A 22,666-nucleotide genomic window follows, 5' to 3' on the forward strand; every position below is an offset into this window, starting at 1 on the left:
CCTCTGTTCTGTGAGTCCTGGTTTCTAAATGATTCACAGGTGTGTGGCAGGAGAGGCACTTTCCAACTCTGGCAAAAATGATGCCAGAAAAAATCTGAGTGACACACTGTTTCTTCTCTTATGTCTCAGCCTCTAGTTGTCCTGCCAGACAGCAAGGTTTTGGGTACAATCAGTCATAAAATCAGAAGAGAGTGAATATTTATGAGCACTGCCCCACGTTGGGCAACTGCAGGGTCAAAGAGGCCAATATTTCACCCTCAGAGGGATCAAGAAGAAAGAGTACCTGAACTCAGTTCAGATATGTACATAGTGCATAGCGGGACTAGAAGCAGACTGAATGTCACTGATCCACCTCACCTCTTTCACCTAGGACTGTCCCAAGTCATTGACAACAGAGGGGACTTATTCAACCCCCAAAACACATTCAGGGATTTAGATCCCCCACCTCTTGTATCTGGCTGATGGATACCACCCTCAAATACACCCAGCTAAGTTATAAAATCTTTCTAGAGCTAACGCCTTAGTGAATTTGTTTATTCACTGGGAGCAGGTCTCCTAGACCATTTGACCCCACAATTCCACTCCCTTGTGTTCACACCCCAGGGCAGGTTCCAGGAGAAAACTGTCTCATGTCCCTCTCTTTTACTGGTACTGGTGATTACACAGCTGTTCAAGTCAAGATGGCTCCCTACCATGCATCCAGGGCCCGCTCTGGCAGGGAGAGTGGTTTGCCCGCTTAACCTGGCATGCCGAGGTCTCGGCTGTGCCCCTGAATCATTGCTTAGTGCGTCAAGGACTCCAGTCTCCAACCCTCTGCAGGCCTGACTCATGCAGCAGCTTCCCCAGAGTACGCCCACGGGCTCCAGGTACTGCTCACAAGCTGGTCTCCTCCTCCACGTAGACACACAAACAAAGCCAGTTACTAGGCTTGCTAAGCTCTGCTTAAAGTTACAGGGCCTTGCGTTTGGGGCTGCAGGCTGCCTCATGCACGCCTCTCTTGTTGTGGATGCTGGGCTCTACCATGACAACATAGGAAACCCAGGAAGGGTCCCTTTCACATTGATAATGATGTTATGAAATCTGGGGCCAATCTTGAAAAATGCAGTGCCTTATGGGAGGGGAAAAAGAGGCTGGGAGGGCAAGGGAACTCTATCAAGCAGCAACCCCAAGGCCAGACCTTGGACTCCTGGGCCCAGCCTCAGAGACTGTTTCAGGACATATGGTAGAAACTCTCACTACTGTCTTTTTAAAAAGCATCTCAGATGATTCTGATGATTCAGACAGGTTTGGGAACCATTCTCCAGGGACATATGTGTATACACACACACACACACACACACACACACACACGACTACATTGTATGTAGATAGGACTACATAGATATGACTGTGTTGTCATAGCAGAAATAAAAAACCAGAAAGGAATCGTGCATGTGTGGAGTCTTGTGTGGGAAGGCAGGAGATCTTCCATTAATGAATAAAACGATCTGGAGTAAATCCCTTCTCTGCCCCAGGCCTCATCTGGAAAGTAAGAATTTAGATTAAATTTTCTCCAAGATCTCTCCAGCTCCAATGAATGTGGATGCTGCACATTCTACAAATCGCTCACTGCCCTCAGACTTTAATTTTTTCTTTCAGGCAATCAGTTGTTATTTGAAAAGAGACATACAATTGGAGATAACCCAGAAGGATCTTTTTATTATCTTCTCATAGGTGACTAATATTTAGAAGGATAGGTAACAAGAGCAGGTAGTGGGAGTATGAATTAAAGAGGATGAGCTGGCTAAGGTGTAATTGAAACCTTCCCCATCAAGTAAATATAATGAATCCATTGCAAACTGTAAACAGAGAAACTCCCCAGCTGGGCATTGTGGGAGTTGTCATACGGAAAAGCGTTTATACTGGGAAAAGCAGCCAAGTTGCAAGATGGGATTAGGGGAATATCAGAGTTGGGGAGTAGAAACAAGATAGCAGCCACCAGCGCAGGGAGCCAAGTCTCTTCCCTTGCTAAATTCAGAGGGGCATTCAGGTGCTTCAGGCAGAGATCAAGCCAAGGAGGCAAACATTACCGCCTGGCTTATGGCTTTCAAAAAAGCAGGAATTGAGGAGCATGAGGCCACAGAGGAAGGAAGAGGTGGCATTTCAAAGAAGAGAATCTAAAAGAATTGTCCTGGCTTCCTTCAAGTGCTGGTCACGGCTATGTGAGAAGATCAAGTGCTGGTCACGGCTATGTGTGACGAGTCAGCCCTGATGAATAATTATGTATTTATTCAATAGCTAATATTTCCAGTCTGGGAGCTTGAGGAAGACAGAAGTGGGTATATTTAGTAAGAATCCTAGTAAGGTAAGGAAGTAGAACATGAACCAAGTCTACTCAAGATCTTGAAGGAGGTAACGTCTCAGTAGTTGTGGGTTGAGGCACATGGATTTCATAAACAGAAGTCATAATTCTCAGTGATTACAAGCAGGCTACACAAATGATGTTTAATGGCTATTACATAGTATTTTCAGTAAATCAAATTTATTTATGTAAATTTGAGGTGCTAATTTCATGTGTGATCTTCCTAAGGGCACCAAGAAAAGGAAACAGTCTCACAGGACAATATTCAACAAAAGAAACTATTGTGGGGATCTTTTTTTAATGGAACTTACTGCTATCAATGGTGAATCAAACCTTTTCAGGTTCCCTCCATTTTAAAAGGAAAACTAAAACATGGAAAAAATGCCATCAGAGTCTACAAATCTCAGAGGAGACAGATGAACCCTCTCTAGCTCTGGAAAACTAATCTTCCCCACATCTAATCAGAACGCTCCATCCCACCATATGTGTTTTGTCATAGATATGCCACCTCCCTTTTGGACAACATCTATTTTTCCTTCATATCATAAGCATGACCTTCTTTGTTAACCTTTCATGGGTCTCATTCTGAAGACATTATCAATGGTCACTATTTTAAATCCCTGAAACTGTCATACCTCTCTTCTGCATTTCACGACTCAGTTCTTTGGATCTCTTATACCCTACATAACCATCATCAGCTTCTTCACTCTCTTGCCATCTGACTTTTGGACTCACGGAAGCCATCAGTGATCTCCTCCTCATCAAACTCGATGACATTGCTGGGTTCTCATCCTTAGAACTTCTTCCTTAGTGCTCTTCCTAGCCCTGGCTTAATGAATAACTTCTTCCATTTCTCCTCCACGTCTGCTCCCTCATTCTGTCTCTATCAGTGAGTGCGAAGTCAAATGACAGCAGATGTCAGAGAGGTAACATACATGACCAAGGCAGGCCAGAAAGGAACTAGCGCTAAGGATGTGCTCAACCGAAGAAGGCTGGCTGGCCACTACCCACCTCTGAACAACGCCTGTGCTCAGGGGAAAGGAGGCCCAGTGCCGTCAGGTGTGCAAAGTTTAAGAGAATCCAGAAATCTGAGCTTTTAGGGAGGGAATATCCTCTTCAAACATTAGAAATTAATTCAAAAAATGTTTTCTTGCAAATACTTGTGAGCCAAATTAGGCACATCAGAGTGGAGATCAGCCCCCAAGCTGTGTTTTCCACATCTGCCCCACTCTGCCTCCTCTATTCCACTCCATCAATTACATAAACCCTGAGGCCAAGAAGATCCTATGTGAGGTGGGGAGTAACCCACCCATGGACAGAATTGTCTGGTATGGAATGGAGAGATATGCTCTATTTGTGTGAGGAATAACATGCAGGAATTTTCTTGAGGGGGCTGGAGAAGCAGAAAGGGAATTCAGGAAAGACAAATGGAAGCATCATGGATTATGAGAGTCTCTGTTGGGCTTCGTTGGCTGCAAAGGAAAAAGACATACCCAGATTCCCAAAAGTATTCGAGGTAGAACATGACTAGACTTGAGATCCATGGCAATTCTAGCAACCTGATTATCCACATAGCAACCAGCAGCAGATGCTTGGTGATTTCTCTCTGGTGTTCCTCCTTAACAAGCCTCAGTTACTGTCAGATTCCAGGTCCCTTATGCACCTTCATTCCTGGGCTCTCCTTCCAACTAGTGGGCGTTTATCTACATCTCCAGTTGAGTTCCTTCAAAGAATTCCAGTTTGAGCCTAATGATTTTCTGACTTTATTTGAACACTGCTTTAGTACCAGACTACTCACAGGCTGCAAGCCATGTAAAATTTGATTCCGTTGAGTCTCTACTCATGGGTCCAGTGTCCACCCCTGGTCAAATACATTGCAGTGGGCTGGAAGATTGTGTGGTGTTTACAGGACGCAGTCAGCTTGAGGCAGCTCTCGTACTAGAAGCCTGGATGAGGCCAGCAGCTAGGGGATTAGATAGTCTTCTCTAGCCAGTGACTCTGCGGACGCCATTAGGACGTGACTGAAACATTCAGAACAACTAGTGCTGGAACAGGGAAGGAGTTTCAGAGGAAAAAAGGAACTCTGAGATTTCTACCAGGATCTGCAGAAAACAAAGTGTTCAAACCTAGTCAGCTCAGGGAACAAGGGCATGAACTACAACAGGTAAAGGGAACATCTCAGAAAGCTGTAATCTCTATCTGTATACTAAATAACACCCATCCTTAGTGCTGAAGCCATCGAGGAAATAAAGAGGTCAGATAGAAAAGAATCTTTATCTATGCATAGATAAAGCTGGACTGGATAATGTAGCTCAGACCCATCACCAAATGGACTTTGGAATATTTCATGCTGGAAATAGGCAAATCTACCTCCATCAGTATTAGTCAAACTGAAATAACCCAAGTCTACTCACCCCAGAAGCCTTTGCAATAAGCAAGCAGTGAGCAGAGCATATTCTGTGTCTGAGCAGATGCATGAAACAAGAGTTTCTTTTCCCAAACTTGCCAGAGAAATTCAGGTACTCCCCCCTTTTGTGAAGGGTGAAATAAAAGGTCAGATCTTTTCACTTTGTGGTTAAGATACAAATACGGAGAGGGGAAGAACTGTGCCTCCTAATAATTCTCAGGTCAGTTTTCTGGGCATTGTTTTGAAAATTCGATGAGATAATAAATGTACTTATTTAGCCAAAAATTTTTTGAGCACTCACCATAAGCAAGGAGACCAGGTCTCTGTCCTCATGGAGGGCAAATGATTATGGTACCTAGGGCAATAAACTGTGTGTATGAAAATGTTTACTCAAGAGAGATTCAGGTCTTAAACAAGAACTTCTTTATGAATCTACGTAACTTTACTTAGATTTTACTCACATCATAAAACCTAGGCATGGAAGCATAGTTAAAAGATTAAATCTAATGACAGTTATCTGCTGAGACATAAAACCTCCTACATGGAAAAACTTAGAGACTGACTCTAAAAGTCAGTCTCTGACTTCTTTTTTTTTTTTGAGACGGAGTTTTGCTCTTGTCGCCCAGGCCGGAGTGCAATGGCACAATCTCAGCTCACTGCAACCTTCACCCCCTGAGTTCCAGTGATTCTCCTGCCTCAGCCTCCCGAGTAGCTGGGACTAGTCTCTGATGTCTTGAAACTGTAAGCATCAAATTGTGTTTTCTCTAATCATACTCAGACTCTGCTATACAGCATGAGAGTCTCCAGTACTTGCCTGCCTCAGGGAAGGGTGACTCCTAGGCCAGGCCAGGTGGGCCATCTAAGTATAGGTATGTACCCAGTGAGAGAACCCACCTGTTTCTATCACCTCCTCTATCTTCTCTAATATTTCCAGCCTGGGAACATTTCCCCAGGGGTGTCCCCAGCTGGTTCTTCACCCCTCCACATGGAAGATGATAGTGCCACAGGCTTGGCTCCCATGGGAGCAAATGGATCCTTAGTCTGAAACATGAAGCAGGTGTTAACACCCGGTAAAGGTAATAAGTTCAGAGCTTGCACGGATCCATTACCCTTTCTGCTCTCAGAAGTGCTAATATTTATTCCAGCATGTTCAGTGACATCCTGCCAGGCCAGAGTTCTTAACTCTTCCTAGTGTAGTGGTTCTCAAACTTCCAGGCATCAGAATCCCCTGAAGACCTTGTTAAAACCCAGATTACTGGTCCTCACCCCCAAAGTTTCTGATTCAGTTGGGCCAAAGCATTTACTTTTCTAACAAGTTCCCAGTACTGCTAATGCTGCTGGTCAGGGACACACTTAGAGAACCTGAGTCCTAGGGGATGCTTGATTCTCCTGAAATTCCATGCTTTATCTGTCTGTATGTGTGATTTTTGTTCTAACGTGTGTTTCATAGCTTTCATCAGAATCTCAAAGTGAATTAACTCAACCAACCAAACAAAAGCCAGTACCTTTAAGAGCATCAACTAAGGCAAAATACCTAGAGGAATGCTCATCTCAAAAGAGAATACACAATGGTGCCAAAAATACAAAACCATTGGATACAGCAAAGTTAGCTCCACAACAAGTGCTCAGAGTTATTGGGTAGGAGCTGGGTAATGGCTGATAGGCACAATCAAAATAAAGGGATTTGAATAGGAATTGATATTCTCACCCTACAAGAATTTATTTTTAATTATAGATAATTATTCTGAATTACAACAAGATGATTTGAAGCATTACGCTAATTCAGGAGTAATGAAGCATGAATTGCCGATGCAACCTTTAAAAATGTAACCTATCAATCAACACTGGAACAGCAACAGACAACAGGCTATGATGTGACATTATTATTTTATGGAGTCGCAGTTAAAACTGGCCTTCAATTTACTCTTTACAAGCCCCCATAGGACAATGAGAGATGCCAAATACCTGTGGCTCCATGTGGAGCTGAATGAAGATCTATATCCCTGCAGGCTGCCCTCCCCGCTGGCTGACTCCCAGAATCCCTTGCTTTTTAGAGGCAATGGAACACAATCCATACAAGCACAAACTTGTGTCCAGTCAGAACTTGGCTCAAATCCTATCTTTGACCTTTACTAACTGAATGACCCTAAGCAAGTACTTCAACCTCTCTGAGCCTTAGCTGCCTCATCTGTTAAATGGGAAGGATAGCCTAACATACAGAGTTCTCCTGATGATTACATAATGTAATTGGTAAAATGCCTGACAACAAACCATAACTTGAAACAGGTCCTGCCCTGTACTATGATGGTGCTAGTAGAATCATATTTAGCTATTATATTTAGGAAGTAGAAGTAAGTCTTCCAAGGAGCCATCCCAGACTCAGTGTCATTTAACAGGATACAGCAGGCTGCCTAGTTTTCATATAGCTAATATTGCATAAGCATTATGGCTCACAGTCTAAAAATGCTACCCGAGCTTGCAGGCCAAGTGAGATCCCTTTAGTCAGGGATGGGAGAAAGTAATTGCTCAGTTGCTGACTAAACATCTGCCCAATGTATATTCTCTTTCCTGAATCTAAGAGACCACAGACTGACGAAGAAGGAGAAGGGAGAGGGGAATAGGTTACAAATGTCTCCCATACAGTGAGTGCTAATTTCTATAGCAAGAAAGCAGATACCGTGGCTACTTTACTCAAAGTGAAAATACTTCATAAGGAAGGGAAAAAAAAACAGGATTGAGCACCATCTATGAGTCAGTTTTGCTTGCACGTAATTACATAATGCCCTTTTTTGTAGAGGAAAAACCATAATAACATTGCCTAAGTTCATGGAGGCAATGATTAGTAGAGGCTGGATTAAAACCTAGATCTACCTCACCCCAAATTTCATGTGTTTTTGGTTAAATCATTCTGTCTTTACCAAAATAGCCAACTTCTTCTACTTTATAGCATTGTTGTTTTAAGTTGAAGAAAAGAAAGATGATGGATACATAAAGAAGAAAGACCAGAAAGTGCCTACAACTGAAAGTAAGTTAAGAAAAAATCACCTCCCCATACGCAATCAGAACAAAAATTAATGGCCAAACACACAAAATCACTTGACACAAAATACATGATCAATCGCAGACCACAAGATCTTCTTTATCTCTTTTTTTGGAACTCAGAGAGTCAACCTGGCTAAATAGTAAAGGCAATGAGGTCAAGGACCTGTTAAGGGCAGCAGAGAGTTGGAACTATCTGGAGCACCCTTGGCTGTCAAATTCAGAGGGAAGGCAACAAAAAGCTTTGCTTGGTGAGCTTGTATTGATCTTTGAGAATAGGGATCTATGTAGAGATAGACCTAAATTAGTTAGGGTAGACCCAGAGACAGATCTCTGTACTTGGTTTCAGCCAAGCATTGCATTTGGATCAGGGCAGTAAAAGGGCCTTAACCAGAGAACAAACTGCCATAGCAATGGGTTAAAAGACCGTGGAGAGTTGATGGAGCTAGAGGCCTAGTAATATACACTGCAGAGGCATGAACCTGCTCAGCCCAGTTGGCTCTAAGCAGAGACTGCAACCCAGCAGCCCACCAGCCAGAAGTGCCCATCACACAGACAGGCTTGGTTTGATCTTCCTGGTGTTCCCTTGTGGGAAAAATATGGAGCTGGATGGACATAGTCCAACTTGATTACTTGCCTGCCCCATGAAGGCATGAGTTTGAAACTCTTGGTTTTAAGTGGACATTACTCCTAGGCAATAGCTTGGGGTTATCAACCTGACAACACTCATCATTGAAATTGTAGATATTGTAGACATAACTGGAATTCAGAATCTGCATAACAGAATGGACAATAATGAGGACTATTTGGTAAGTATAGAATACATAAAATGTTCACCTTCTCATCCATACCTTAGGTCTAAGGAGTACTCATTATGAGTCAGAGGCTATGCCCAATCAAACTACAAAGACACATAAGGTATAATGACTACCCTCCAAAGGATTGTGTAGTAGTGTAACTGGGGAGGTAGCCTGTGCGTAAAAAGATTTATAACAATGCCTTGGCATCTGTTAAATGCCAAGTAAGAAGGTAGACAATAAGGGAGAAAAGTGCACTGGAGTTTATTGTGGTCTGAGATGGTTTAGGTTGGCTTCGCAAAGGAGGTAGAACATTAACTGGATCTTGGATAAAGTTAGGTTTAGATGAGTAGAACAAGAGAAAGGAGGGTACTCCAAAGAACCAAGGAGAGGTGCCAGGAATGTGCGTGGCAAGGTTGATGATATTGAATAGATCAGTCTGGCTGAATTTGTGAATTCATACAGAAAGAGGAATGTTCATTCAGGAATTTTAAGAATAATCTCACATTCAGACTTGGAAGACTATATATCATATTACAGCCCCTAATTTTTGGTTTGGGAAACTGTGATCATCATAAACCCTGATAAAAGCTTTCAAGCCAAGAAAGCAAGTCCTGTTTGTCATTCTATCATTGTGTCCCTATCACAGTATTTGGAACTTAGTAGGCTAAAAGAGCTAATGCAATTTGTTCTCTATACTTTAAAACTTATGTTCCTGATAAATATTTAATTATCAAAAATCATATAGGGACTTAGGGGTTAAATTTTCAGATGTGCAATTACAAAGTTTTTTTCTTTCTGGAATTAAAAATTCATATATAAGAGCATAGCTTTAAAAAACCAAACATCTTTGAGCAAAGCCATTCATCTAGCTTAAGAAAGGCATTTCTTTCCCTATCACCATGTAAGGGCAGAGTTGCTCACATTTTCTTATCATTCACTAATGAGCCAAATAAACTACACAGCTTCTCCAAGCGGCTGTGCAGGGCAAACTCGAACATTTTCTTCCTTAAGAAGGTATGATTACTGGGTGGTTTTAGTATACAGTTGTTGGAATAAACAGTAGGTGTAATCCATTATTCTTAATTAATTGATCCCATCATATTCAATTCTTGTTACAAAAGCTCTGTTGTAGAAGAAATGCCAATGTTTGTGGATGGTTGGATGAATGAATGAATAAATACATGCAGAAGAACTATTGGTGACCACACTCTAGATGTTTCTCAGAATGTTGTTAGTGAACTACTTGCATCAGAATCAACCAGAATACTGATTTAAAACTCATCATTCTCAAAGGTGAGGCTCAGAAATCTGCATTTTAATAAGCTTCTCAGATGATTCTGATGAGCTCTAATTGCTAGAATCTTTGCTATAAAGTAGGGAGACAGCAGACTTTGGAAAACAATGTAAGTTAAGCTAAGAAGTAATTCTACGAGCTCCTGATTATAGGGCAGGGGGAGTCCAGGACAGAGAACTCCAATTGTTTTTCTGAGGCTCCTGCTAGCAGAAACACCCTGAATGTATGATTTGAGTTGGGGGGCGAAAGGGGCAGTTTGTAGAGCAAGAAATAGAGAACAGAGTTCAGTCTAGAACACTGAGACCTGCCTTCTAGGATCCAGACAAGCAAGGGTACCATGAACCAGCACAAACAACCACTGCTCCTAGGACGGTGTTGCTGCCTCATGCCATGGCTCTTCCTTCCAGGAATGGAGCCACACAGGCTTGTGGGATACAAGATGTTCCCTGGAGCAAGACAGAATCCCACAAGGGCAGGTCACAACCATCAGATCCTTTGGGATCCTTTGGGAAGACTACACAGCTTTAATAAGTTGTTCGGACTACTATCTGTAGCTAACAAGGGTCACAAGGCATTTGATTTTTAGGATGAGGGAGGATGTGTCCAAAAGAGCACTTGAGAAGATGAATCTGGGAAATATATGCAGATTGTATTGGAAGGAACAGAAATCATAGGAATCCAGTAAGGAGACCACTACCTCAGTTTACCTATTATAGTCTGCTCAGTTCTTTTGATGGCTATCACATTCTCTGCCAGCACTGATTACTTCAGGCTGTCTCTCTAAAGTGTAGAGATGATGTCTGACCAATCTTTGTGTTTCCTATTATGTCTGGTGCTGAACTGAATTAAGCACTCTCATTCAACATATACTACCTCCTAGTAGTGGAAATACAGTTGAGTGTCAATTCAATGCAAAGTATACTAAAAGGTGTACTACCTCCTAGTAGTGGAAATACAGTGGAATATTAATTCAATGCAAATCATACTTATCAGCCTTTTTATATTCTTCTAATTATTCAACAAGTATTAACTGGATAAAAATTTTGTGCCAGACAATGTACTTAACACTGGGAATAAAACACTGAGAAAAACAGACACGGACCTGCCTTGATGGGAAGTGCTGTCTACTGGGAGACAGGCGTCAGACGCAGAGAGCATGCAAGGCCATTTCAAGCAGAAGAACACAAGCAAAAGAGTAGAGGCCCCAAGAAGACCTGTGTCCACCATGTTGGTAAAGTAAGGGTCTCATGAGGTGGGGCAGTGGGGACAGAGGGCAAAGCATGGCCTTGAATGTCCTGCAAACGAGTTTGAAATTTAACCAACAGACACTATAAAGCCATTGAAGGTTTTTTGGAAGCAGGTGATTTAACTGAAAGGTTTGGGTTTTTAGAAAATAGATTTTATAACAAAGCACAACATAGGCTACAAAAGATTGACTCTTGAGACAAGTGTGTCAGTTAGAATATTATTGCAACAGTCCAGGTGAAAGATGATAAAGGCCTGAGCCCAAGCATTAGCAAAAAGAATAGTCTAAAGAGGTCAAAAAGGTCCATATAGGAGTTAAAATCTATGCAGCTTATCGCTGGCTGAGGAAGGGGAGGAGAGTAAGCTAGAAAGAGTTGAAAAATGTCCCTGTTCTGATGACCACTTGAATGAAGAGAATCTCATTAATTAGATTATGCAAGAAGGAGGGAGAGTTTGTACGAACCAAGCTGGCACATTCAGTTCTGATTCAACCTTCATGATGCAGTTAAGAGTATCCCATTAAACTTACTGACGTGACCACAGCTCTTAGCTCCTCTGAGCTCTCCAGTACACCACCATTAGTTAACCTCATCAGGTACAAGCTCATTACCTCCTAATGCAGCCACTGTTTGCTGGATGCCTACTTTGTTAAAGTCTGGCAGTAGGTGTCATTTTGGAGTGGAGTAGATTAAATGGTGAATTGGGATATAGCTCCTGCCTTCATAAGCTCGCAAGCCAGGAGCAATCGATGCATGCATCCTTCCTGCGGGCCCGATCGTGCACTGAGCACTGGCTACACCAGAGGAGTGAGCTGCTGCACCAGTAGATCCACATACAGAAACAAATTAGGTGCCGACGGTGCTCTACGACTAAAATGGATTCCTGTAGCTCACAATTCCAAATGTTAGTTCATTAAGCCCATTTTATTTTTCTCATTTATTGCTGCTTGTAAAGGGAAAGTTATCACTTTAAACAAAAATATGCCCCCTATCTATTTTACGTGCAGACAATACACATAAATACTTCATTTGAAATAAGGATTCTGCTGTTTAAAAGTAAACATGTAGTCTGACAGTTTGAAAACCACTGGACTACAGCAGCAGCTTCCCCATCGGCCCAGAAGCTGGGCAAGCATTGGTAAGTCACGTGCTACAGAGCTGCCACACAATTCCCATTCAATTCAATTGCCCAGTCCCAGCTTTGGACAAGTTTGTCTAGACCCAACATGAGTGTCCACAAGATGCAAAAATAGCTGCTTAATTCAGTTTAAGAAATTCAGTCACCTAGACTTTTTTTTCCTCTAAGACACCAGCCAAGTGTTTGGACTAATTTTTTTTTATTTCTAGAGAATTTATTGGTTCACATCACATAGACAAGAACTCTATGTCCAAAGAACTTGGAGTTTCAAAGTGACATGATGATGCAATGAGACATTTTGACCAAATTCCATTCTGAATTTGATAAATCCACCCAAAAGAAGAGAAGTGGCTGCTTCTGGTTTGCACCCATTCTCAAGGCAGTGGGGCATAGTACAAACATACCTGGACTGGGAGTGTGGAAGTCAGGATTCTCTTAAGGGCCCTGCTCCTAACTGGCTACAAAGCCTGGGCTCTGGCTTCCTCATCTATTAAGTGAACTATTTGAACTGGTTGATTTCAGAGGTTCTACCCAGCTCTAAAAATTCTATAATCCTGGGAACATCTCTTTAAGCATAGTTCTCTAACTTTGCTGTTCTGAATAAACATGATCTGGTCACACTGAAATTTCCTGTCCTTGGTAATTACAATTAATTAGCAGAAATCTATGGCATAAAAAATTAATCATAGTGCAATAAGGATTATAAAAGCTAGCCAGATGGTGTTGAGATGAACTAAGAGAAGAAACTTCTTTTTCATTTCTAAAGCCCTATTTCAAGTGTTTGTAGGCTTTTCGGACTTGGGTGGTTACCAGCAAGTCATTAGTAGTTTCTGCAAGCAGGACCCAGCCTAAGCTCAGCCTGGCTTTGAAAGAATACAGTCTGGTCTGAAGTTTCATTTGGAGCCTGGTCAGAAATACGCTGTTGATGGTGGTGAGATCTATCTTTTTCTGTGTTTAAGGACAAAGAGTCTTCTGACAAGCCAGTGGAAAGAAAGAGTCTCAATCCAGACAGCGCGAGTCAGGTCTGCAGTGTCTGTCTTGTTTGCTGTAAAGCTAAGAAGGAGGATATTTTAGAAGAAAATATAAAAAGGAAAGAAAGGCTTGCTAAGGGCCTCCTGCTGTTTGACTGTACCTCACCCTGGCTAGGGAGTGGGAGAGTTTTATTAAGCTATTCCCTTCAAGTCTGCATAGCTTAGGAGTGACTTTTCAACTCAGAAACTTGGGGTTAGAATATATTTTGAAAGCAGATCTGGGTTTCTAGTGGCGTCTGGTCTCCATCCTTCTCGTGTTTATTCTTAAATCCTGGTTGCCTTCCTTTCTCTTGTTATCTGCTGATGAGGATTCAGGTTAATGCCTTATTATGGAATTATTTTAAAATTTACGGTAATTTCAGAGTAGAACTAAGACCTTCCAGGTAAGTTTGCTTGTGCCAAAGAGTGGCACACTGTCCTCCAACCTATGGACACTCATGATTTTGTTTCACAAATTGGATTCCCTTATTCTGGCCTCTCATTTCAATGTGCTGGCCCCCTGGGGAAAAGGAAACATGGCCTCAAACCAAATAGAACCCAATCCACACCTACATTTTCACAAGGGAGTTGGCCCGCATGAAACTGTAGGAAAAGACCTAATAAAGCATGTGAGTGTTTAACCCAACTCCAACAAATGATTAACTACAATGTGACGAGAAAAACAATAACAGGAACCAACAATGGTATGAACATGGTGATGAATCATCCGCCAACCCTTGCTGATTGACGTCAGACCAGCCACAAAGGGTGTTTTACAAGTTAAGGACAAAGTGACCTCCAGGGTTACATGCTACAGTGTTCTTTAGATTATTTCCTTTCCTCCAGGTCCCATGGCTAAAGATGTATAAATGCATAGCAAGGGGGGCTTTCAGCAAGTTGCAGTCTCAATTTCAGAACTGCTGCCCAAAAGAGGTTTAAATTATCTGAATGTATTCTAAGAAAACAAATCTAGCAATTTCAAAACTTTCCAACAAAAATCTATATTTACATTCTTTCTGACCACCAGTATAAAAGTTTTTTTCTCTTTCTACCCTGACTTTATCACCATAACTCTTCCCTGCATGACATATTTTTCCTTGTTGCACTTATTACTGCCTGACGTGCCATATATTTGTCTATGTCTGCCCCATGACCCACTAGAATACAAACATTTTGAGAACAGGGACTTTGCTACTTTCACTGCTATATCCCCAACATAGAAGTCGCTATCCAGCTCACAGAAGGTATGAACGAATTAATGAATCTAATCAAACACCTATTATGAGGGCATTCAGTAAATATTTATGGGAATTTGTAAATAGATAATTAAGTTTAAAAAAGAGAACGGAGGCAGATTAAATGACTTCCTAAAATATGTCTTCAATTAGTGTTAGCCAACAACGTAATCATTATTTTTGTTTTCATCTGGGTTACCACTTCTGTCTTCCTTCCCACCTTCTTCACTTTACCTAGGTCCTCTTCTCACAGATAGGTAGCCTGTCTCTGATTTTAAGTAACGTACCAGCCCGGAGATCAAATCTTGGAGCTCCCACATGGCCATGGGATGAAATCCTGACCCACTCAGACTGTGCACGAATTCTCTTTATTTAGACAGTAAAGGAAAAACCTGTTGAATGAGCAAGTAAAAGCAGTAATAAGAAGATAGAGGGCTTTATTAGCAGGGAAACACTGATCATGAGGCAGTCAAAAAGCAGAGACTGATTAATCAATTTGTTTCAGAGAACATTTTGAGATTCTAGTTTCTTTCAATAAAATGCACTTATATATCTATTTGATTTGATATGGTTCACTATTTTTTTTAGACATTCTCTAAAAAAAAGTTGCAAAAAATATTTGAAAGTTTTTTAGTATACAGCTAATGATTGATGCTTATTAGTTCCTGAGTTCAGCTAAGTTCTTGTATTCCATGTAGACATAGGAAAGGTTCATTTAAAAAACATGCCTTTAGGGAGATGCAATTTTATTATATGGTGGCAGCTCAGATACAAATGATCCAGTTTTACAAGTTAGGTCTAATTTTACCTGGTCACTCAGGCAGGCACCTGACCCAAGCAGGCCTTGAGTATATAACAGCCCCAGGTCTCACAAGACAGTGCTGCCCCAGAAGGGTCCTGAGAAGACTGGGGACTGATGGATGTGGGAGAATTATATGGGATGCAGAGGGGAGGAAGGAGCCCTCTTTCCCCAGTGACTCTAACCAGAGATACTAACTGCCTGGGGAGAGGGAGGCAGGCACTTACAGGGTTTTCTCTCTCTTTCCATCCATAGAAAGGTGACAAGTGGCCCCTGGGGGAATATGGAGGATTTGTGAGTATTCCAGTCTGGAGTCTCAGGATGGTATGGTAGAGACAGGGAGAATCCTGGGCCTGATAACCCAGACCCTTGGTTTCTTAGCGAGGGGAACTTAAGATTCTGAAATTATATAAGTGAAAAAGAACACTATAAAATTCAGGACTTAAACTGATAATTATCTTCACCAACCTCTGGACTTTATTTATATTTGAGTAAGAAGCAGTAAATGCCAGGAATGCTTGGAAAACATAACTTTCACTGATACATAACAAAAAAGTTCGAATATATTTCTCTTACGATGAAGCCCCAGTCCAGACATGGTGGCTCATGCCTGTAATCCCAACACTGTGGGAAGTTGAGGCAGGAGGGTGACATGAGCCAAAAAGTTCCAGACCAGCCTGCACAATATAGGGAGACACTATCTCTACAAAAAAAAATTAAAAATTAGCTAAGTTTGGTAGCACGCACTTGTAGTCCCAGCTACTCAGAAGGCTGCGGTGGGAGGACTGATTGCTTGAGCCCGGGAGGTAGAGGTTGCAGTAAGCAGAGATTGCACCACTGCACTCCAGCCTGGGTGACAGAGTGAGACCCTGTCTCCCCCCAACCAAAAAAATAAATAAATTTAAAACAAAATGAAGCCCCTTATACTGTCTGAAATTATATACAGGGAGTTTTCACATTTTCAGTAATTCAAAGAGAGCATGAGTCAGGGCCTCTGATATAAAGCTGGCTCTGCCACTTGCCACAAGAACACCCTCTCAGTAGGAAGATTTTCTGAGCTTTCGCTTCTCTGCAAAATGAGTGATGAGCCAAGTGGTACTATACTCCATGAGGATATCTCTATTTTCTGGTAAGATAAGAGGTCAGAATAAATAAGAGTTTTCCAGAGGCCTACATAGTCAGAATAGGGCAGGAATACTACCAAAAAGCAGTCCAAGGAGCCTACAAAAATATATAAATGTAATAGAACCATTATAGTAAAGGCACAAATAATAATTAAGTCATGGAGGAAAAGACAGAGGGAGTGGAAGAGTTGTAGAATGTTCTAAGTTGAAGATACATATGTGATTACGCTTCCTTGTTAGTCCAAAAAAGGGAATGGGGCAATTATGATTCTCAATAGCTAATAAAGGGAAACTTAATAGTTTATCAAAGGAGAGATACTATAAAACAGCCTCAAAATCTAAACAGAATTTATTGTCTGGTTCATTATATAAGAAATGGTGAAAAACACAAATGACAATATCAGTAAGAACAGATTTTCAAAGCTCCAAAAATGTCTTTCATGCTGTTTCTTTCTCTTGAAGAGATCTCAGTAACAACAAAGCACCACCACCAATAATGACCATAATAATAATGAACCAAGGGACCTAAAATAAATAACATGACTATATTGCAACAGACCTTTGGTGGTCAGTATTTCCCTTAGACAATACTTCTCAAATATCAACCATCTCAGACTGGCGTGACTGGGCAAGGCCTATATACATGCAATGAAAAAACACTATAAATGATTGCTGCTATTATTATCAGATCATTCAACTTATATGAAGCAGTCATTAAATTAAAATTAGAATGACTTCATTTAGGCAAATGAATTGCTAGAGGCCCACCTCCAATATGCCTTCTGAGTAGCCACAACTTACCCAAAAAATGTTTTGGCCTTTGCAGGAGGTGGCCAAACGTTGGGCGGGGTAGCCATCTTTTCTCTGGAAAAGATTGGTAGATAACAAAATTAATATGGATTATTATTTGGAACCATCTGGAAGGAGTCAATATGCTCAGGGTTTGCTAGGCTGACACATAAGTTTCTATGGGCTTCTGAGGTTTCTTGAGATTTGTCTGGTGTGAGATTGGATAGGATCCTGTGCCATAAGTTTCCTGAGAAAAATACATGTTTGCTGGTCCTACATTCGTTTACATATAAAACAATTATATGAAACAATTATGCAATATGAAAGCTTACATTTGCTTGACAATGATAATTTTGTAGAGATGACTCCGGAATTTCAATCACATAGTATCTGATAAGTTACAGGTTTTAAAATGTCATTGTCCATTTTTTTAAACCAAATGAAGACTCACAGAAACATTCTCCACTTGCATCAAGATATTGATTACCACATTAGTTTATAATAGAGAACATTTGGAAACACCTACATAAACAAGAAAAAGGGAAATAAGAGGATTGTGGGTGTATCAGTTAGCTACTGCTGCCTAACAAACTGCCCCCAAACTTTGTTGTTTTGGATGAAAACAACAAGCATTTGTTTTTGCACATAAGCCTACAAATCAGCTAGGGGTTTCTTCTAGTCTCAGCTGAACTCATGCAACTGAGGTCAGCTGGCAGTTCAGCTGGGAGCTGATGGGTCTGGGAAGGCTTAACTGTGATGACTGGGAAGATTGGGGTTTCTTTCCACTAGTTTGTGATTTTTCTCAAATCTCAATATGATGGTAGTTTGTCTACAGCAAGCTTCCAAGGAGGCAAGCAGAAGTGCACAAGGCTTCTTGGGGCACAGGCTTGGAATTGACACCCCATCACTTCTGCTATATTTTTTTGGCCAAAGCAAGTCACAAGGCCAGCCCATATTCCAGGAACTGGAAAGTAAACTTCACTCCCTAATGGGAGAAGCTGCAAAATCACATTGCAAAGAATGTAGAAACAGGGAGGGGTGAAGAATTAGGAGCTGTTTTGCAATCTACCACAATGGTATATTCACTGGGTGGATTTTTCTCCAGTCATTAAAAGCAAAGCCTACGTAGCAAGTTTAGGAAGTTAAAAGGACAAAAGAAAATATTATGTGTTAACTTTTATTACAGCCATATAAATATACATGCAAAAAGGTTAGAGGAAAATATACATACATGATGGCTGTATAAGGATGGCAGGATGTGTGTTTTTGACTATTTTTTTAAAAAATATTCTGACAGTTTTAGTGGAGAACTCAAACCTCTTGTCATATCTAAATGTGGTATAAGCCACATTTCATTTCTTCAATAGGATTTTGCTGAAGTAACCAGTGAATTAACAAAAGAATTATGGAGAGAAAAAGTAAATGACCTATTTTTTGTTCTTTTTTGGACAAAATGATTCAACCCAGAAATTCCATGCCAAAATATTCAGCTGACAGAAGGAATTTAATGTGACATAGTATGCTTGCTATTTCTAGGGGAATGGCATTAGAGCTTTTAGAGTACAAAGCAAAAAGCCCTTGGCTATTAAAGTATTTTGCACAAGTGAAAACTTTCATTGTATGACTAACTCAATGAAGATTATCTCCTCAGTCAGAATTTCCTTTGTCTGCACGTGTACTCTCCGGGCATCTATTCTTGCTTTCGGTTCAGTAGTTGAGTCCTCAAGTAAATGACCCAATTTAAAGTAATGCTGAATATTGCGTTGAAGTTACACTGTAGATATTGATTTCATGGCCTTTGACGCCTTCTGAGGTCAGTCATTGACCAGCACATTGAACTTGGTCTCATGGGTTGACGTTAGCCACCCCTGGTATTGTCCTCACTAGTTTTAATTGAATGATTCTGTGGTTCTAATACAAACCTTCTCTAGAGTACAATTTATTCTGGATTGCTTTCGACAGGACTTACCTGTGGCCTTTTTAGCAAACAAACTGTGGTAGGTGATGGAAAGTCTAATGCATACTTACACTAGTGATGGGCCCTCATATGTGGCCAAAAGACACAATTTTCATGGTACAGCAAATGAAACCAGATTATAGAAATCCACAGCTAAAAGGCACTTTAGCATCTGAGGAAAATCAGGTCCAGGGGCTATAAATTATTTGCATGTGTTTCAGAGAGGTTGCTCCAAATCTCCTCTCCAAGTGTCTTCTCCACTGTCCTCTTGTCCCTAGAGGATTCTTTATTACCATATAGACAGCAGAAGGCTGGAAGCACCAACGCCCCCAAAACATTGCGTAGAGCTGGTCTAGGCAAGAGGAGAATAACTGTATGAGACAGGGCTGGCTCATGCCCCATTGCTCCCTGCCTCTTGCTTCCACTCAGAACTCCAGAACTAGTTGAGGAAGGATTATAAAAGCTGGCAGTCTCTTGCCACCCTCACTCCCACCCTTCTCAGATTCTTGGTTTAATCCTCTAACCCAACCCAGCTGCTATGTGTCCTTAAACTCATTCCTCCCAGTTCTTAGCAAAACGTGTGCTCAGGGCCTTTGGTCTTTAAATGCATAACTTATTTAAAGCTCAAAGTGCAATTCCTGTTCCAGGGATTTGCATGATCACAAGGATGGAATCTTCAAGGACTGTAACTCATAAAGGTTGACTTCATGGATGAACCTAAGGGAAGGGGAAAATGCCCAGAAGGTAACTTCAGGACTGAAGCAAGTCAGGGGACAGAAGTGAGGTTCTCCGAAGTGGGACCAGGAAAAGTAATTCTCAAATCATGCCTCCCAATCTAGAGCTCAGAGAAAAAGAGACACCAAATCACTGTATGCTTTGCTTAATAATGAAGAAGAGTTTAGCAACCCTATGTGCCTGACACTCTACCAGCAAGGGTCTCAAGGTGACTAGTGAACATGATGGTCCTGTGGAGCTAACAGAGGTGAGAGGGGACACTGCTCAATGTGCTACTGAGACTTCCTGGAGTGGGGACCCAGGGAGTTGCCCTGCTCAGATCCCAGGCTGACTCCTCACCCTCTGGTGTAAGGACCAGGTCATCCTTCTTGGGAAAACTCTGGTCATATTTTCCTTTTAAATTTTTTCAAAAGAAGTCAGCAATCTGGGTTTTATGTAATATCCTTTTATTTTTAAATGTTGGAAACTAATTCCAATTGTGAAAACTCCTTTTGGGGAACCTGGCCCTCAATGAATGCCCTTTTCTGACCTCTGCTGGAGTGGGCATCTAGGGAGGGGTGAAACAAAGTGGGACAAAGCAACACTCCCAAAATAATATCCTGTAACATAGGGAGTGGTACTGGGGGTTTTGAAGAAGGCTTATCAGAGTCTCCCAGGGTGGCGCAAAGAGAGGAAGTGTAGGATTTTTGTTTGACGTTTCTTAAAGAAAGCCATGGTTCCTAAAGGCTGCCTTAGTGTGTGGCCACCCAAAAGAAGCCACACACATGGGACCATGTGCTGTGAACAGAGGAGTCAGGGAGCATGAGGCTGAAGCCCACAGGTGTGGGGTCACCACCACTTCTCATGCAGGCATGTATGTGCCCACCCTCTCTCTGCTTATAGATCATGTCATGGCTAGTGGGGCATGAAATACTTTGACAGAGACGATCAGCAATATAGAATCTTGGACATTCGGTGCTCCAAACAACCTCAACAGTCTTTTCAACCTTGTCATTTTACACAAATAATCTGAGTCCAAAGAAGAAACAGACTTCTTGCTCCCAACTTTGCACAGCTGATTTACAGCTGAGCTGAGACCGTAGCTCAGGCCCCTGCCTCCCAGTGCAGACCTTGTCTTGAAACCCTTTCCTATCCCTCACCCCCATCCTCACTCCAGGAGAAGTTGTTGTAAAGGGGATTTGTGAAATGAAAAATCGAATACAGTGCATTTTGGTATCTTTGTAAGACTCTTCATATCAAAAATTTAACAAGCCAAGAAAAATAATCCTTTCTCAAATCGCACATCCCAATTTAGGGCTCAGAAAAAATAGACACCAAATCATTGTATGCTTTAATTACGATGAAGAGTTTAGCAAGTCTATGTGCATGACATCCTACCAATAATTTTACACGTGTTATTGCATATAATCTTCATGATTATCTCCATTTTACAGCGGGGGGAATTGAGACTTTAAGAGGCTATGAAATCTGCCCCAAGACTCAAAGTTAGGAAGTGATAGAGCCAGGATTTGAATCTGTATAGTGTCATTCAGAGCCCTAATGTAATAAATATGGTTCCTATAGCTGAGCCACCCCTAACTCCACTCCCAAGAGATAACAAAGGTCCAGTTCCCAGAAAGCTTTCTCCTGGAAAACCTACCACTGTCCTGGCATCTAGAGCATAGTCTCTTATGCAGAACACTAGCTTGAGCCCATTTCATGACATATTTTTTTTTCCAGGCTCCAAAAATGTGGTCTTCCTTTATTATGCCAATTAGGCAAGAACAGATGGTCTTCCTCTACTCAACAGTTAACCATTCAACATTTATGGAGAAAAATCCTAGAAGATTGAAATATGAAATATGAAATATGAAAAGTGCCAGCCCAAAGGAAAATTATTCGAATAATTCTCCGAGGTGGGAGGGGCAGTTCTAGAGGAAGACTTGCTGCAACTTTAACCAAAATGTCATGGAATGTGTATATTATAATGGCAGAATGTCTTGATCCCAGAAAAGTACACATAAACAGAGGGAGGTAATTGGAATCATCATTTTGACACCTGAAAGGATGACAAGAAACCTTTAACCTATGGATAATCAGTGCAGTGCACTGTCATTGTGAACGGCTCAGCCAGTCTGTGGGATATCACATTAGCAAGCTGGCTGGCTTATTAGAGACATCTAATTCTTTCATATACTTAGCACTGAAGTGGATAGGATTCAAAACAGCTTCCTTGTCTCTGACATGCATCCAAATTTTTAATAGCAGCTAAGTACCTTACTAAGCAATTGAATAAAATAATGCATTCAAGCCCCAGAAAACCTTTTCAGACCTCTTTTTATCTCTACATTTTACTGATAGAGAATGGATTGTAATTCAAATTTATATACTGGGCACTTGCCGAGCAATAGATTTTTTTTTCCTTTGTAAATCTCAAGAATTCCAAACTATTGAAGGAGTTAAGCAATTCTGATCATTTTGAAACTAGCTGTCAGATTTAATCTCTGCTAAGGAGACAGAGGGCAAATGTACTCTGAAGCTTGTTATATAATTTACAGATTATTTTTGCAATTTATATTCCATCAAATAGGGTATATTAGACTCTCAGAAAGTACATAATGATCAATTAATTTCAGCAGAGCCATCCTGGTGTCAGTTATGGGATAGACATGATTAGACCTTTTTCTAGCTGAGTCCCAAGGTCAAGTCATCAAATATGACTGATTACATTTTCTAATGGTTTCTCTATGCCCATTAAAGAACACTCAACTATTC

The 22,666-nt window shown here is 41.2% G+C and overlaps 1 protein-coding gene across 1 annotated transcript in view; it reads right to left on the reverse strand.

Moving 5' to 3' along the window:
• The window catches only part of LOC134759884 (uncharacterized), a 109,778-nt gene that overhangs the window by 22,771 nt on the left and 64,341 nt on the right, over positions 1-22,666 (reverse strand). Inside the window, exon 2 of the mRNA XM_063714893.1 lies at positions 17,233-17,295. Within this exon, the coding sequence (XP_063570963.1) occupies positions 17,233-17,295 (63 nt within the window). The remainder of the gene's footprint in view (positions 1-17,232; positions 17,296-22,666) is intronic.

Source organism: Pongo abelii, chromosome 14 (assembly GCF_028885655.2).
Source record: "Pongo abelii isolate AG06213 chromosome 14, NHGRI_mPonAbe1-v2.0_pri, whole genome shotgun sequence".
NCBI classification, from domain to species: domain Eukaryota; kingdom Metazoa; phylum Chordata; class Mammalia; order Primates; family Hominidae; genus Pongo; species Pongo abelii.